This window comes from Chiloscyllium plagiosum, chromosome 4 (assembly GCF_004010195.1).
Source record: "Chiloscyllium plagiosum isolate BGI_BamShark_2017 chromosome 4, ASM401019v2, whole genome shotgun sequence".
Taxonomy (NCBI): Eukaryota; Metazoa; Chordata; class Chondrichthyes; order Orectolobiformes; family Hemiscylliidae; genus Chiloscyllium; species Chiloscyllium plagiosum.
The window spans coordinates 63,761,134-63,780,027 of record NC_057713.1 but is presented as its reverse complement, the minus strand read 5'-3'; the positions used below and the strand labels follow the sequence as shown (position 1 = coordinate 63,780,027).

General features: G+C 40.3%; 1 protein-coding gene across 5 annotated transcripts in view; it reads left to right on the top strand.

The window, feature by feature from the left end:
- The window catches only part of st18 (ST18 C2H2C-type zinc finger transcription factor), a 417,712-nt gene extending 399,224 nt beyond the window's left edge, over nucleotides 1-18,488 (top strand). For all 5 annotated transcript variants that reach the window (XM_043688314.1, XM_043688317.1, XM_043688315.1 and 2 more), the window contains 4 exons: nucleotides 8,956-9,047; nucleotides 11,542-11,645; nucleotides 12,224-12,367; nucleotides 17,650-18,488. In XM_043688314.1, coding sequence (XP_043544249.1) covers nucleotides 8,956-9,047; nucleotides 11,542-11,645; nucleotides 12,224-12,367; nucleotides 17,650-17,790 — 481 coding nt within the window. In that variant the 3' untranslated portion in view covers nucleotides 17,791-18,488. The remainder of the gene's footprint in view (nucleotides 1-8,955; nucleotides 9,048-11,541; nucleotides 11,646-12,223; nucleotides 12,368-17,649) is intronic.
- The last annotated feature ends 406 nt before the right edge of the window (nucleotides 18,489-18,894 follow it).

Genomic DNA, 18,894 nt, shown 5'->3' with positions numbered 1-18,894 from the left:
TCCTGGTCCCCTGGGGGTGGACAGGACACCTATCTAGTTAAATATTCCCCTTACCACTGAGGCTTACCCATTTCTTCTCTTAGTAGGACAACTCAACAGCTGAAAACCTTGTCTACTGGATTGTCCTTCCTTGTAGACACAGAACACAAATACAGCCTTGCCCTTCAGTGGCACTCAGGCTCAGTTCCATATTATTAAATTCCCACATCAGCCCATCACCATAACACAATGTGCACCTCTAACCTAACCTTAGACTAAAGCTTTTGACTGGATGGCAAGGCTAAAATCTGGTAGGTCTGTCCTTGCTGCCCCCTCTGAGCAGCCAGTATCATGAGGACCACAGTGTCCTCAACTTTGAAGTTTAGAAGGTCCTCCGCAAGTCCTAGTCTATGAGCGGGCTGACCTAACCTGTGAGGCAGTTTGCTGCCCTTGGCTCTGCGGCATTTGGATTTGTGGCCTCCCCTGGGTTCTATAGTCCAAACTATAGGTGGGCTTACCTGCCCTGTGATGCAGTTCATTGACCCTGGCCTTGTGGTCTGTGCACTGTGGCTTCTCCTCAGTGTTTGCCACCATCTGAGGTAGCTGCCTAACCTATGGCCTCTACTGGGGGCTTTTCATCACCTGGGACATATGTACGCTTCCTGCAGCATCTGGCAAGTACACCAGGGCCCACAGTGTCCTCAGCATCGGGGCCCAGGGAGTTCACCTCAGCACTCCCCCCTTTCTAACAGAGGAATGTCCCATGTCCCAAACTATGGGCGGGCTAACCTGCTGTGTGAAGCAGTTTACCGGCCTTGGGCATGCGGCCTATGGCACTGGGACCTCTCCCCAGTCCACGGCTGCGGCCTGGTTGCCTATGACCTGATCACAGCACAGAGCTTTCAGCTTCCTCCTCCACATTGTGATGCCTGTTATTTTGTGAGAGCCCTCTACATTCTCGGTCCAGCCAGTGATCCCAGGAGAGGATTAAGGATGGGACCCATTGCCTGGACCATCTTCAGGTCTGGGTCCATTGCTACCCTGTCAGCCCCTTTCGCACCCAGCCCAATCCCCGGCTGTTGCTGTCAGACCTGAGCCACTCAGGTTCCAGCAGGTATCTTCTCAGGCGCCTTCCTTGACCAGTGTATCGTCCTGGTGGTTGCCCTCAGCACAGGGTCAAGTTTTTCCTCGGTTCACCTGCCTGCACAGTCAGGCCCAGGAATTTCCCTTCCTGTTGGCTCACCTGTCCTTCTCTGGGTTCAATTTGAACTCTTTCGGCTCTGAGGCTAGCTGCCATGCCTACCATTCCTGACCCTGTGAGTGTGCTTCTAAAGCCCCTCAAAGGAGTTAGGGGTGCCCAGCGCTACTGGACCTGGTTCCCAAACAGGAACAAGAGGATCCCTCCCCTCCTCCTTCTGTGAGTTGGGGGCAATCCTTCCTGCAATGTCCGCTCCTGTTGCACACAAAGCAGGTGGGCTTCTTATTGGCAGGGCTAACACCCTCCTGGTGCAATGCTTTCTTTCCCTGGGGTGGGCTTCAGCTCATGTACTCTGCCCTTGGTTGCCCTTCCTCCCTCTGGCTGTGTTGAAGTGCTAGGCCATTACTGCCTCCTCAGTGGTCTGGGATCTCTGGCGTCAAGCCAAAGCTTGGCCTTGGTCCACAACCTCAGTAAGCTGTCGTCGCTCCAGATATTATTCTCTCAAGGGACCCTTCACAGAAATGCCTGTCCACAGGTGCCTGCAGGGTTTCACTGTGAACTGGACAATAGTTTCCACTCGGGAGAAGGAGCTTTCAGCATCCATTCTTGGATGGCAGCGAAAGTACTCTGCCCCTTCTTGCTGTCGGCCAAGAGGGCCTTGTACAGCCTTCTGTCCGGGGAGAATAGCAGTAACTTAGCCATCTCAGTATCGTCACAGCTGTTTCTTTCACCCGCTTGTTTCACCTCCACCTCCTCTTTTTGTGTGAGCTTGTCCAGGGTGCCACCATAGCAGCAGAGCTGCTGGGTTCCATGTGAGAACACAAAACAACTCTCATGATCCTGCTGCTGCTGGCCATGTGGGTTATGCTATATTTGTGCTGCCGTATCAGGCATATAGGCCCTAGTCCCAACCCTTCCCTTACTGGTTCTGCGCTGCCATCGACATGCTGCCTAACCAGGCCTGGTCCCGGCACCACAGGTGATCAAGCATCCCCGACTGCCCTACAGTCCTCAGCCTCACCCCCTTGCTCTTCCCTGCCTGCCTGGACCACACCTGGGCTTATCAGGCAAACCATGCCTCTAGCCTGGGACAGTTTTCAGGTCTGCTCCTGGCAGCGACCGTGCTCTCGCCTTATAAATTCTCTCGCTGCCTGGATGTCCCTTAGCTTCTCCTCTTGCACTTTTAATTGCTTCCCCAGATGGCTATTTTCCTCCTTTAGTGCCTGTTCACTACTCTTGGCTTCTGTGAGCTGACACTGCAGGTACTGTAGCTGGTTTCTGTATCTTTCCTTTGCTTGCCACCTCTCTTGCCTTACTTGCTGTAGGTATGCATTCAGCATTTCTGCTGCCCTGGCCCTCATTCTAGACCCTTCCTCCTCCTCCCTTAACTCTGCCTTCAGTTCCTTGACTTTCCTATCCTGTACCTGGACCTGTTGCTGAAGTCAGAGGAACCAGATAGCTTTCTCTATGGAGCGCTTATGCTCCTTGCTGCCAGTCCACTGTGCTGCAGCAACCCCTGGACGCTCAGCTCACGAGACCCACTTCTCTGATATATTTACCTTTTCGAGATCGTTTCCTCCATCAGAGATTTGGCTTCTGAAACACCCTTTACCACATCACATTCCTTCAGCCAGTGTCCTGCATTGCAATTAGTTATTTCCTGATTTTTAAGTGGTTCAAATAACCCCCACATCCCTGGTTTTAGACACTGGACTTATCTAGGGAAAGTGAGGACTGCAGATGCTGGAGATCAGGGTCACTGATTAGAGTAGTGTTGGAAAAGCACAGCAGGTCAGGCAGCATCCGAGGAGCAGGAAAAGCGATGTTTTGGGCAAAAGCCTGAAAAATTGATTTTCCTGCTCCTCTATGCTGCCTGACCTGCTGTGCTTTTCCAGCACCACTCTAATCTTATCCAGGGAATGTGAAATGGAGAAGACAGTAGACAGGTGTTTCAGGACAAAAGAATCTCTGCTTTTATCTAAAATACAAAAGGTAACTGTGATACAAGAAATACAGGTAAATGCAGTAGACAGGGAAATTAACCCAATTATACAGAGGACAGTAATACTCCCATAGCTAGTTTAAACACTATTAGAACCTAATACTTACAAAAACTTTAATCAGGCTTCCTACCCTAGGAGTCCTAATGCACTGTCACCACCTCCTTCCCTTCTCTGCTAGCTAGGTCGGAACTTCCGGTCTTTGGAAGTTTCAGCTCACCACTGAGGAAAATATAGTTTTAAAGTGCACCTGGTTGCTGAGATTCTTATTGTCAATTCTCTTGGTTTGGAACAGGCCTGTCCGGTAGCTCTTGTTCAAGAAGCTCTGGTTGGCTTTTCCTCTGGGAAGTCTTTTATTCTGATGAGGCCCTTTTTTAACTTTTTAGTTCTTGGTTCTCAGTTTGGACTTTGTGATTCTTGGTTCAGAAGCTGCTTGTTGGAGCTGGAAGCCTGTGGGGAAGTTGTTTGTGCAGAAGCATGTTGTTAAAAAAGGCTCCCATCAGGTGTGATCAGGCCTAGCAGTTATACTTGATGTTCTGTTCTGAAGTTAATCGGCTTTTCGATGGTTACAGTGTGTGTGAATGGGTTTTGATTGAGGTTGAATGTCCAGTCTCTCTGAAGACTCCAAACTGTCTGCGCTGAGTTGCCCTAAGTGTAAAAGTTAGTTAATTTTGATTGTCCTCTTAGAGGTGTATATTGGAAATCCAGGCTGAACAATAGTTCTAGACAGTCATCTCAATTCTGTGAGTTGTGTTTGTGTATTCTCCACAGAACTCATTCCAGCTTCCATTTACCTTTAATAAGTTTTGAAAAGTCCACATTTTGTCCAGTATTTCCGATGGTGGGGATTTTTGCTTGATCCTACAGATCTTTCATCTAAACTCCAATGGATATAGATCTAATTTCTTCAACCTTACTTCTTAAATTAAGCCTTTCATCACAGGAATAAGTAAAGGTTCAATGAACTGTGTCTAAAGCAATTATATCTATTTTCAAATTAGGAGGTCAAAGTTTTATACAGTGCTCTAGATGCAATCTCACCAACACACGGTACAGCTGCAGGAATCTAGCTGCATTGTATCATGCCATCTCACTTGCCTTTCTCGCTGTAAATCTGCGGACACTGTTTGTCCTGCCTGCCCAGGTCCTTCCCTACTTTTACATTCCATTTGTCTTACCATAAACCCCAACATCCATTTGCATTTCTAATCACTTGCTGCTCCTGCATACTTAATGTGATTCAAGCACCAGGAACACAGATCTTTTTGTAAACCAAGTCTTGCAATCTCTCCATTTAAATAACATATTGCTTTTCTATACTTCTTGCAGAAATTAACAAGTTCACATTTACCCATGTCATACTCCATCTGCCATTTTCCCACACTCACTTCACCCTTCTATATCCCTTTGTAGACTCTTTTTGGACTCTTTACCTCCTCTTGACAACATAATTTGCTTCTATCTTAGTGTCATCAGTGAATGTATCAGTCATACTGTCATTCTCTCATCCAACTCATATAAATGGTAAATAGTTGAAACTCTAGCACTGACATTATACCAGTTACAGCTTCTAAACGTAAAAAAGCTATTTACCCCTGCCTCTCAACTTCCTATTGGTGAACTGATTCTTTATCTATTTTAATATTTTAACCTCTATACCACATGCTCCTCTCTTGTGCTACGACCTTGTCAAATGCCTTTTGAAAACCACATATACCACATCTGCTGATTTCTTTCTATCCATTGTGAATGCTGCTTTCTCAAAAGATTCCGTTGTGAATGTTACTTTATCTAAAGCTTCTATTATTGAATTAAACATGTTTTCCCTATCTCAAAATCATGTTGGCAGTGCCGAATCTCATAATTTTTAAGTATCTAGCCCAAAACCTCTTACCTATGAATTCCACTGCCCTATTGTAGTGTTAGGTTAACTGATCCTTAGTCTTTTGCCTTCTGCCTCCCTATTTTTTGGAATCCACGTGGAACCTTAGACTTTAAGGCAATTTGATGCCTTATAACCAATACATCTAGTACATAGCAATGGCTTCTTTTAAAGTTCCAGAATGTAGGTCATCCACTCCTGGGGACATTTTAGTTTTAGATTCAATAGTTTTCCAACACCTTTTCCCTGATTGTTTAAGGGTCATCAGTCCCAATCATTTCTTGATTTTCAGTTACTTTTGGGAAGTTTCCAAAGTCTTCGACCATAAAGACAAGCATAAAATTCCTGTGCAAAGCCATTGCTATTTCTTTGTTTTCCATGATCAGTTCCCCAGGCTCACTCTCAGAAGGACCAACACTAGCTTTAGATATCCTTGTCCTGTTTTTTTCCACTTGTAGAAACTCTTGCTGTTTTGTATTGCTAGTTAGCTCTTTCTCTCTCTCGTATTTTGCTATTGTTTATTTATCATATTTTTAGTCATTGTTTTATGGTTCTTAAAAGCTGTCCAATCCTTCGACTTACCACTGACATTTGAAACACTGTATAGTGTTTTTTTTCAATGTAATATTATCCTTAACTTCCTTATTTAGCCATGGAAGATGCATCTTTCTCCAATTGCCTTCCTTTCTTTTCTGACTGGGATAAATCTTCACTGAGTTATTTAATATCTATGTAAAGCTCTGCCACTACAAGTAGATCTGGAATAACCTGCTCCTTGTTTGGCTCTGCAAATTATCCTCAAGACACTCTATAAATGCATTTTCTCAGCTACCTTTGCCAAACTGATGCTCCCAATCTACATCTAGATGAAAGTTGCTAATGGTTTGGAGTATTTTTCGCCTATATATATAGTTCTCCCTATATACTCTACCCTGCAGTGAATCTACTGTTCAACGGCTAATAAGCTACTCCTACAAACTACTCTTACTGTTCCAATTCCTTATGTCTACTCAAGCTGATACTACATCTTCATCTTTCAAGTTGAGATAATCTCTCAGTATTGAATAATACCATCATTAATAGACAGAACTATCTTGCCATCTTTTCCTAACTTCCTTGTCATTCTGTTATGTCAAATATCCTTCAATAGTCAGGACCAGGCCCTGGCCATCCTTCAATCAAGTCTTTGTATTTATGTACTACCAATCTATCTCTTTTGTTATTGATGCTGTGTGCTTTTGCGTAGAGATGATTGCTTGTTTGTTTGTTTATTATTTTAACAATCTCTGGCCTTATCTTCTAAAACACTGTCACACTGAGGGTGCAGTGAATGTTTACGAGGATGTTGTCTGGTATGGAAGGTGGTAGCTATGAAGAGAGGTTGAGTAGGTTAGGATCGTTTTCATTAGAAAAAGGGAGATTGAGCGGGGACCAGATTGAGGTCTACAAAATCATGAAGAGTATAAACAGGGTAGATAGAGATAAGCTTTCTCCCAGGGTAAAGGAATTCAATAACGAGAGGTCACGCATGGAAGGTGAGAGGTGAAAAGTTTAAGGGGGATATACTGCAGCAAGTACTTTACACAGAAGGTGCCTGGAGCGCGTTGCCAGCAGAGGTAGTAGAGGCAGACATGGTAGATTCATTTAAGGTGCGTCTGGAAAGATGCCTGAGTAGATAGGGAGCAGAGGGATAAAGATGCTTAGAAATTGGGCGATAGGCTTAGACAGTGGATTTGGATCGGCTCAGGCTTGGAGGGCCAAAGGGCCCATTTGTATATTCCTAGGCTGTAAATTTTCCAAACTTTGTTCGTTGTTCTTTGTACTTGCATCTTCTGCTGCTTCCTTCCACACTCTGGTAATCATTGCCTAAATTGCTGCCCTGCCTTTCCTTCTAAGCCTTTCCTATTTATATAGTCACCTAGATGCCTCTTAAATGTTGTAATTGTACCTCCACCACTCTCTTTGCCAGCACATTCCATATATGCACCATCCTTTTTGTGGAAAAGTTGCCTCTTAGGTCCCTTTTAAATCTTTCCTCTCTCACCTTAAACTTATGCCCTCTAGTTTTGGACTCCCTCACTCTGGAAAAAGATGTTGATTATTCACTCTATCCATGCCCCTCATGACATTATCCTCCGATGCTCCAGGGAAAATAGCCCCAACCTATTCAGTCTCTCCTGATAGCTCAAACCCTCCAACCATGGCAACATCCTTGTAAATCTCTTCTGAGACCTCTCAAATTTCACAACATCCTTCTGATAGGAGGGAGACCGGAATTAATTGCAATATTCCAAAAGTGGCCTATCTAATGTCCTGTACATTCGCAACATGATCTCCCAATTCATATACTCAGCGTCCTGACCAATGAAGGCAAGCATACCAAAAACCTTCTTCACTACCCTGTTTACATGTGACTCAACTTTCAAAGAATTATAAACCTGCACTGCAAGGTTTCTTTGTTCGGCAGCATTACCCAGGACATTACCAATACGTGTATAAGTCCAACCCTTGATTTGCCCTATCAAAACACAGCAACTCACGTTATCTAAATTAAATTCCATCTGCCACTCGTCAGCCCACTTGCCCATCTGATCATGGTCCTGTTGTACTCTTAGGTTAATGATTATCACAATATGAAAGGAATATACAAATGGGGCAATGCATCAGCAGATAAGGCCAGAGATTTTAAAAGAGAAAGCAAACAAAACCTCTAAATGAGTGTCACAGAATCCCCACTATGTGGAAGCAGGCCATTCAGCTCATCAAGTCCACACCAACTCTCTGAAAAGCAGCTCAGCCAGACCCATCCATCATCCTGCACTTACCGTGGCAAATCCATCTAACCTACACAACCCTGAACATGATGGGCAATCTAGTATGGCCATTCCACCTAGGTTGCACACCTTTGTACAGTAGGAAGAAACTGGAGCAGCTGGAGGAACCCAATGCAGACATGGGGAAAATGTACAAACTTCACACAGCCCATCAAACTGGGGTCCCTGGCACTGTAAGGCAGCAGTGCTAACTACTGAGCCACCATGCTGTCAGTTATCTCAGGTTATCTCAGTTGCTGGACAACTTGCTTGCAATACAGTGTGACACTAACAGCTTTGCTCAATACCCATTCTGGATGAGGCCCCATGAAGGTCTTGCCTTCTCAACCTCACCCCTCAGGTTAAATTCACCGATCTCTAATGAGAGCAACCCTATGGTCCTCTGGGATGATGGTGACTTTAGCTTTAGTTGTGAATAGTGGTGGACAATCAAACAATAAACATGAAGAGAAAGTTCCACCAATTTTTCAAGGTCAGTTATGGATGGACAAAAATTGCTGCTTTCACCAGCAATGTTCACATTCCACGAATGAAGAAATAAACATGATTATGTGGTAAATACATATGAAGTCAGGTCACAGACTGGATAACATCCAATTTTAAACAAGTCTCATTTAGTTATATATAGAACGCAATTATACTTCATTTTTTAAAGTCATACGTTTAAAGACTAGACATCACAGTCAACAATAGTAGCAGATGAGTCTTTAATGTGTTTCTATGATATTCTTCTGTTCACTTTTTTCTTAAGTAAAAGGGTTAACGTATCTCTCAAAGTAGCAGTAATGCATCAACCAATCACTTTTTCTTTTATACATTGTAATTTTTAAATATAAGTGACTCTATATTGATTTGTGGTTGAATTTATTGACACCCACAGATGAAAGGCACGTGTACCTTAATTGAAATGCTGCTTGATTTAAATGTACTTATGTATCTGCAGCGCAGTATTCAGTGTTTGACTTTCCATTTGTACAGCTTCTTAAGCTGTTCCACTTAACTGAATTTGTTTCTTTAAAGTGCAAATTGTTTATTTTTATCATTAGATTTTTATGTTTCCAGTTTGTCAGGCTGTCCCCGAGCTTCCCTCGCACTGAAGAAAGGCAAATTGTCAGGTGATGAATTGATGACCATCAAGCTCAGGGCAAGTAGAGGTAAGAACAAATACTAATGGTAAAACATGATCAGATAGAGGAGAAGAAGGTGCAGTAATAATGGTTATGGGCTTGTGATCCCAATTCACATCACTCCATGGCAACCCATGGAGCTTGCAGTCAATTAATGTGAGCTCCTGTGGATGTTGTGGTAGTCTCCTTATCTCTGGACCAGTAGGCTTAGGTTTAAATCTACATGCTCCAGAGGTGCGTAATAGCATCTATGAACAGGTTGATGAGGAAAATATCTAAAATATTTGTTCAGATCAAAGAGAAACACCACATTATCTCAGGTACGCGCCCTACATCTCAATCTTATCTAGACCCTTCATTTATCAACCATTCTCTGATTAAATTATCTCTATTTTCCAATGTCAGGACTTGACTTTCCTATGATATTAATTTTACCATTTTCTGATTTAAATTCATGACTATTTTTCTTAAGTGATCTCACAAATACAAATCTAATTCCAGTCCTTAAATTCTTTTGGTTCTGTTCTACCTGTCAAAGTAATAGAGTCATGCAGAACGGAAACAGACCTTCAATCCAACTTGTCTATGCCAAACATAATCCCAAACTAATCTAGCCCCACCTGCTTGTTCCTGTGCCATATTCCTCCAAACTTTTCCTGTTGATATATTTATCCAAATGTATTTTAAATGTTTTGATTGGACCCACTTCCACATGCAAACCACCCTCTGTATTAAAAAAAAATGCCTCTTATGTATTTTTAAATCTCTCTCCTCTTACTTTATAAATGTGCCCCATAGTCTTGAAATTCCCCATCCTAGGGAAAAGACAACTATTATTAACTCTATCTATTCCCCTCATGATTTTATAAACTTTCAAAGGTTGCCACTTATCTCCTATGCTCCAGTGAAAAAAGTCCCAGCCTTTCCTTATACCTCAAACTTTCCATACCTGTCAACATCCTGATAAATCTCTTTTGAATCATCTCCAGCTTAATAGTATCCCTCCTTGAACTGGGCAACCAGAACTCGACACAGTATTCCAGAAGAAGCTTCACCAATGTCCTGTACAATTTCAACATGACTTCCCAAGTCCTGTATTCAAAGGGCTGAGCAATGAAGGCAAGCATGCTAAATGCCTTTTAACCACCCTCTGTATATGTGATGCAAATTTCAAAGAGTTATGTCTTTGGTCCCCTGGGTCCCTCTGTTCCATAACAGTACCCAAGGCCCTATCATTAATTGTATAAGCCCTAACCTTGTTTGTTGTACCAAAATGCAATACCTCAAATTTATCATCTCCTCTGTTATCCCTCCCAAACTAATATAATTGGGTGATAATCTGTTCCAGTTCATTCGGGGATTTCAAGTTACTGTGGTAACATGTTACAATACATACACATTGCAGTAGTGGTGGTGATTGTAGAGGCTCCAAAGTTCATTCTGTTATACAGACCTGTTTAGCCACATTACGAATCAGTCTTCCTTGTCCAATAAGTATGGGACTCAAACCTAGAGCTTCTGACCCAGAGGCAGAGACACTATCCATTGGACCTCAAGATCACCTTAATGTGAATGTAATATTACAACAACAATGTGCATTTACATAATGATTTAAAAGTTGGAAATGTTTCCAAGAAGTATATAACAATTTGATAGTCAAAGACGGAAATGTTAGGAGAGTGACTAAAAGAATTGTCAAATATGTGGGTCAAGGAAGTGAGGGAGCTGAGGAATTTAAGGATACAATCAAATCCAAGATGGGGATTTTGAAAATATCTATCTGCCAGAAATAGCCCATCTCAACAAAAGGTTTGTGGTACAGTTAGGATCGGCATTCCAGTTCTGGGATTTGCTCTTTCCTTGAACTTCTCAGTTGGTCTGAACTCTATTCATGGATGTAACGAGTGTCACTAAAGACCAAACTTGGTAAATAATGATGAGAGGGAATACTGGGAGACTCAGATCTCTGTTTCAGTCAGGAGTCTGGAGAAAGAACAAAACGTTGCTTTTTTTTGGCTTCCTTACAAATGTGAAAAGATAAAAATCACACAAGACCAGATTATAGTCCAACATGTGGAGTACTTACTCCACAACTACCTGATGAAGGAGCAGCACTCTGAAAGCTAGTGCTTCCAAATAAACCTATTGGACTATAACCTGGTGTTGTGTGATATTTAAGTTTGTACACCCCAGTCCAACACTAGCACCTCCAAATCATTACAAATGTGACTTTTTGTTTCTTTTTAGGGGTTGGTTTTAGTGGACTGGGATAGGGGAGACAATTGAGGAATCCTCCTAGTCCTAGCAGACAATAAATGTTCCTGTGATTTGAAGGAAATGAACAGATGCATATTGAGGGACCTTTCCCACAAACAGACATGAAATCAGCACTAAATAAGTAGTTCACATGGTCCAAGCTATACTTAACAAGTGAACTCCAGATGACACCTTTCAATAGATTGTTTGCGCCATCTATGGGTATATTCTATATCAGTAAATAGCATGTCTTTATTTCTTATAGGAGCTGAAAGTGATGAGGAGATCAATCATTTGGATGATGAGATTAAGGAGCTGAATGAATCAAACTTAAAAATGGAAGCAGATATGATAAAGCTTCAAACACAGGTAAAATTTACCAGCACTATAGCTGAATTGAACACAAGAACCATTTGATGTAATTTTTACAGGACAGTTAGTAATTGTTTCTTTGAAGAAATTGATTTATTACACAAGATTGCCTTTTTTCTCTTAGCAAAATCAATGCTACAAGTTTCTTTCCCTTTAAACATCTGAATCTATTTTCCAAATTATTATTCCAAAGTGTTGGATAAATACCACACCTTTATAATTTAACTGAAACCCACATCAATAAACTCAGTTAAAAATCATACAACACCAGGTTATAGTCCAATAAGTTTATTTGGAAGCGCTACCTTTCGGAGTGCTCCGAAAGCTAGTGCATCCAAACTAACCTGTTGGACTATAATCTGGTGTTGTGTGATTTTTAACTTTGTCCGCCCCAGTCCAACACTGGCACCTCCACATCATCAATAAACTCATCATGACGTACAACTTAATTCTGTAGGCTAGTTACTGCAAGAATCTTAGTCCTACATTGTCAGTAATAAATCAACGGTGTATTTCTGTGAAAATTGTAAACCGCCCATTATGTAATTAAAGAAAAATTATTTCTAAATTTTTAGATTACTTCCATGGAGAGCAATTTGAAAACAATTGAGGAGGAGAATAAACTAATTGAGCAGCACAATGAGAGTTTGTTAAAGGAGTTAGCTGGTCTGAGTCAGGCCCTTATTAACAGCCTCGCTGACATCCAACTCCCACAAATGGTAAGGTATCAAATAAGTAACTGAAACTAAAACATTTGTGAACAGCATAATGACTACGAAAATGTGAATATTTACGACCCCTTAATACAATTTTTTAACTGATATGCTTTGTGATGTCATTGTGACATTTCAGAATTCTTAAAGTATATATCTGCCACTCATTTTTCCCTGTCAAGTTAAAAGCAAAATATATTATACTTTTTTTTCATGTATACTGCTGGCACAGCCATGTTAACTTTTACTGTTGGAATAAAATTAAAGAACAGTGTGCTATCATGCTTTTTTTTTTAACATATTCCCTCCTCCCTTTAAGCTTCTCTGCGCCCATTAAAGCACAGGTCAGGACCCCTCCATCCAAGCCTCTGCCAATGATCGTTTTGAGGTGGTTGCTTGGAACTGTGCAAGAGCGTTTTAGGAATGAAGGGAGCGGGAGATGTTGTCAAGATTGTGCTTCCCACTCATTGCGCAGGCAAATTCAAATCCATCACTATGTTGGAAAATACAAAACCTTTTTGAGGTCCACAAAGGGGTGGAGAACTAGAGCACTATGACAATCAACCATTTTAATGGTCAAATTCTTTGTGTGTAATTATAATGAAAATGGAAAGTGAGTGTTACTTTGTACTCAGACTAGCAATTTTACTAAAATCATTGGAAGGAAGAAAATTAATCAATTTTCCCAATATCAAAACCATAAGGAATTTATAGGTTTCCAGCTAAGGTGGGAGTGAGGGGTATTTTAGAAGCCAGAAGAAAGTGAGATAATCATCATTGTAGGAATTTTTTAACCGATTAAGAATATAGATAGATCATTTAAAATGTATGATGAACCCATTTCCCTCTGGAGTGTTGACAGATTTTTTTCCTCAGTTTTATGTACAAAATAACATTAGTTGACGTTAGATGTAGTGTGCCTTGTAATCAATAAAATGGAAAGATAAACAAAATACTGCAATTGGAAATTAGAAATTAGGACAAAAATACTTTTTGTTGTTCATATTATAAATGAAAAATGGACAGGTCTGTGTGGAAAAGGATTGTACTTTTAATCTGATAGAATGTAAAACAATCAGTATTTAACTGAAGGAAGGTTTATGCCATGTTTTACTGTGTAACCTTAAAATTCAACTAACTGATAACCTATTTTCAGGACAAACTTAAGGTGAAGTTTAAAAAAAACTGACAATGATTATAAAATTAAATAGTACAAACTTGTTCAATAATGATTGGTGTTGTATGAATATTTCATTGAATTAGTATGTGCAACTGGTGCAAGGTTTGTGAAGGTTTGTAGCTCAGGTTGAGGTTTAAGATATAGGTTTGCTCACTGAGCTGTAGGTTTGATATCGAGACGTTTCATTACCTGGCTAGGTAACATCATCAGTGGCGACCTCCAAGTGAAGCGAAGCTGTTGTCTCCTGCTTTCTATTTAATCTTTCTCCTGGATGGGGTTCCTGGGGTTTGTGGTGATGTCATTTCCTGTTCGTTTTCTGAGGGGTTGATAGATGGCATCTAGATCTATGTGCTTGTTTATGGCGTTGTGGTTGGAGTACCAGGCCTCTAGGAATTCTCTGGCATGTCTTTGCTTAGCCTGTCTGAGGTTAGATGTGTTGTCCCAGTCGAAATGGTGGTTTTTTTCATCCGTATGTAGGGCTACGAGGGAGAGAGGGTCGTGTCTTTTTGTGACTAACTGGTGTTCGTGTATCCTGGTGGCGAACTTTCTTCCTGTTTGTCCTACGTAGTGTTTGTGGCAGTCCTTGCATGGAATTTTGTAGATGACATTGGTTTTGTCCATGGGCTGTTAGTTTTTGTTTGAGAGTGTTGGTGGGTTTGTGTGCTACTACGATTCTGAGGGGTCTTAGTAGTCTGGCTGACATTTCTGAAACTTCTTTGATGTATGGTAAGGTGGTTAGGGTTTCTGGCTGTGTTTGGTCTGCTTATCGTGGTACCACCAACGATACCACGTTAACCCACAAACCCACCAACACTCTCAAACAAAAACTAACAAACTTAAAAGACCCAGTACAACCCATGGACAAAACCAACGTCATCTACAAAATTCCATGCAAGGACTGCCACAAACATTACGTAGGACAAACAGGAAGAAAGTTAGCTACCAGGATACACGAACACTAGCTAGCCATAAAAAGACACGACCGTCTCTCCCTCGTAGCCCAACACATGGATGAAAAAAACCACCATTTCGACTGGGAGAACACATCTACCCTGGGACAGGCTAAGCAAAGACATGCCAGAGAATTCCTAGAGGCCTGGCACTCCAACCACAATGCCATAAACAAACACATAGATCTAGATGCCATCTATCAACCCCTCAGAAAATGAACAGGAAATGACATCATCACAAACCCCAGGAACCCCATCCAGGAGAAAGATATAAATAGAAAGCAGGAGCCAACAGCTTCGCCTCACTTGGAGGTCGCCACTGATGATGTTACCAGGTAATGAAACGTCTGAATATCAAACCTACAGCTCAGCGAGCAAACCTACACCCTAAATGTGCAACTGGTGTTTTATAATTCGGTATTTAGAGAAGTAAATGTGTGTCTGCATTGATTATTTTATAAAACATTTGTTAATTTAAGTGATGTGTAACAGGAAGGCTTATTTTAATTTTGAATGATAATGCATTGGCCACCCATTATACACTCTGGTTAATTTTCAATGACAGCATTATAGAGGCTTTCAAGTCAATTAAGAGTAAAGTTATATCATGTAAAATGAATGATGAACCAATTTCCCTCTGGGATTGTTGATGGATTTTGATATACTTGACATAAATACTTGTTTAAGAAGGTTACAAAATTCCTATTGCTGCAGATAGTTACTAGAGAGATTTAATTTTTATCCTGATCATGTGTCATTGGAAAAAAAGGTACAGTATTCCTGCCACTGACATTCATTGTAGCATAAAGAAAGCCTGCCTCCTATAGGTGATGATTCTGAAATGTAAGGAAAAGTGATTGGAGATATGAAACAACAATAACTTGCATTTATATAGTTCTCCTATTTGGTGAAGCATCATAGGAGTGTTAACCAACAAAATTTGACATCACACCACATGAAGGGCTATTAGGGTAGATGACAAAATGGTTGGTCAAAAAAAAGGTTTAAAGTGCCAACCTAAATTGAGAAATAGCAGTGCAGAGGCAAAGAGGATTAGAAAATAAATTCCAAAATGTAGGACATTGAGCTGAAGGGATGCCTGTCAATTTTGGAATCAAAACTTAGGACCTCTCGGAAGGGAGAATTGGAACCATGTATTTGTTTTAGCAGGTTATTGGGCAGAAGAAGTTTATAATGATAAGGAGGAGTGAAGCTATGGAAAGATTTGAAAACAAGGAGAATTTTAAAATGAAGATTTTACCTATAGAACATAGAAGAATACAGCATAGTACAGGCCCTTCGGCCCTCGATGTTGCGCCGATCCAAGCCCACCTAACCTACACTAGCCCACTATCCTCCATATGCCTATCCAATGCCCGCTTAAATGCCCATAAAGAGGGAGAGTCCACCACTGCTACTGCCAGGGCATTCCATGAACTCATACGATCTTTCTACCATACCAGGCAACATCCTGGTAAACCTCCTCTGCACCCGTTCCAGTGCCTCCACATCCTTCCTATAGTATGGCGACCAAAACTGCACACAATACTCCAGATGTGGCCGCACCAGAGTCTTATACAACTGCAACATGACCTCAGGACTCCGGAACTCAATTCCTCTACCAATAAAAGCCAGTATGCCATATGCCTTCTTCACCGCACTATTTACCTGGGTGACAACTTTCAAAGATGTGGGAGGCATTATTTTACTGTGTGTAGGGGTGTTGTGAATAAGACATAAATAGCAAAGATGTGACTGAGAATTTCAGCAGCTTATGAACTGGAGTCAGTTGATATGACAGAAGTGGAAATCAGTTGACTTGACAATGGAGTGAAAATGTGGTCAGACCTTATTTCGGGATTAGAATGACATTGAGTTTGCAAACAATTCAGCATCAATCCATTGCCACGTACAAGATAAAGTCAGTAACTAGGGGACAGAGTTTGTGTCAGGCATTGAATACATAAGTTCACTACCAGGAAGTGAAACCATAACACGTGATTATCTGGCACTGAATTAATAAGTTAATTAATCATGGATGTGTCATCACACAGATAAAAGGTGCAGGAGAGGCATTGGAGGATGATAGCATGATAAATTGTGTCAAAGATTGCAGATAGGTCAAGAACAAGCACCTCTTTCGAATGCAAAAGCAGCATACTATGAATTGTGGCAGTCTGCAATTAAAGCAGACAATGCTGGAAATACACAACTGTGAGGAGTGAAATAGCAGTATATTTCAGATCAATGACCTTTGAATTTTTTATGACTTCCTTCTTGTGGTTCAACAGATACAAATAGCATATAGATAGAAAAATAAAGTTAAATCAACACAGTGAGGTTGTGGGATTTCAGTTTTAACAAACCCATCCTGAAGTATTAAAGGAGTGCTTATTTTATGTTAAATGGGAAGTATTTACAGGGCATTGAGTGAACTAGGTGCAGAAAGATTCTAAATCTATTTTTAAAGACAGGTTTAAGATCAAATGCTTCTGCTTTATTGATGCAATTTTTGGAGATGCTGTATCTATAGAAAAGGGGATGGGGAGGGCAACACCATAAAGGTTCTGATGGATGTTAGTCGACCGAGGTAACTAGTAGAAATTTATAGAAAATGGCCCTGGATTTCCTATGTAACTTCCACGATTTCCTTTTGTTACTTCAGCAGTAAATTAACAACACTTCAATGAAATGATGTAAAGGGATGAAAATGACCTCGACACAAATTTCTGCTGGTTCAGGGAAGGATTCTACCAATTTCCCACTTAGAAAATTTAGACCAAAGCAACAGAAGTAATGTTCACAATTCAGCAAATAGCGGTCCATGGACAATTAAGAGAAGAGCAAAGTGCAAGCAACAAAGGGAGGCTAACTCTAAGAAAAGGATGTTTTATTTTTGCCTTATGAACTGCAGAAATAATTGTTATGAAATGTCTAATTATCTTTTATGTTAACAGTTTCCAGGATCCTGGATTAGATTAGAAGAATTTGTATAAGCTATCAGAAATCAGAACATTTGCCAAATATCATATTTGAATGTCCCTTCTGGCATTAACTTCTTTTCTTTTTAAAGAAGTTTTGACTCGTCTTTATTTTTGTATAATCCTCTTAAATGTGAATTGCATATTAATTGTATTAAATGTGAATTTTCCATTTAGGAGCCAATCAGCGAACAGAATTTTGATTTGTATGTGAACACATTGACTGACATGTACAGCAGTTTGGAGAGGAATTACACCCCTGAGAGCAAGGCCCTTCTGGAAAGCATAAAACAAGCGGTAAAAGGTATCCAGGTGTGAAATTTGTCCATGCCATGCTAATGACATTTTTTATTCATAAACAGTGCACTTCAGCTTCAAGTGTTTATCGTGTATGCAATGCTGACCTGTCTTAGGAAATGCAAAAACCATATTTACAACAGTCACTTCACAACACGAATCACTATCCTTCCTTTATGGACACAATTTGAAGGTATCAGAACAAAAGCTAGAAAACATGCATAGAACACTGCTATTTTTAATGCCCAACAATGCTGTTGTAGTTACAGACCCTTTTGAAATCAAACTAGAGGTTAATTTCTGTAATATAAATTTCAGATTAATTACAAAAAAACAGTCTTCAAATTATGCAGTGATAGCATATGAGCACTTAACATGTTCATCTAAATGCTTCACTCTGCTATTTCAGCAGAGGTGTTAACCCATTAGAAATAAATGGGTTTCACACCCCTACCAAAATACCAGAGTTCGGAATTACAGATAGATTAGACATTCATATGTCAGGATCTAAATGCTTGCCTTCAGAGTATGTTTAAAATATCTTCAACTGTGTTCATCATGAGTGATATTTAAAGAAGAATGTTGTGCAGTACTGATTCTTAATAGTTTTCCTAACCAGCCCATGTAGGTCTTATGATGGGACATTGACACTTTTAAAGCAAATTAGGAGGGATGACAACATCTAGATCACTGCACTGACTTCAGATACTTTCCTTTTGCACCAGTTTTTTTAAAAAAAATGATTTGATGTAAAAAGAAGTATGATTAGGTTATTTTTTATAATATTATTTATTGTTTTTAATTTAATTTTTTTTAGTTGTTTTAATTATGCAAACCATATTATATTTAAAGAACTGACTTTCTGGGAGAGGTTTATAAGATTATTTCCAGATGTAGATTCTAGAAAATGTTGAGAACACTTTTTTTTTAATAAGTGACAGTTCTGTTTGGGCTTGAATGAGAAACAACTAAAAATATTATTTATGTCTTTTGTGAGTTTCAAATTTTTTTTCATTCTGGTCATTTGTGTTCTGATGCATTTATTTTCTTATCACTGTGTTTTGCTAGATATATATATATTCTTTACTTTTTATATTGCATTTTGTACAACCAACAAAGCAATCA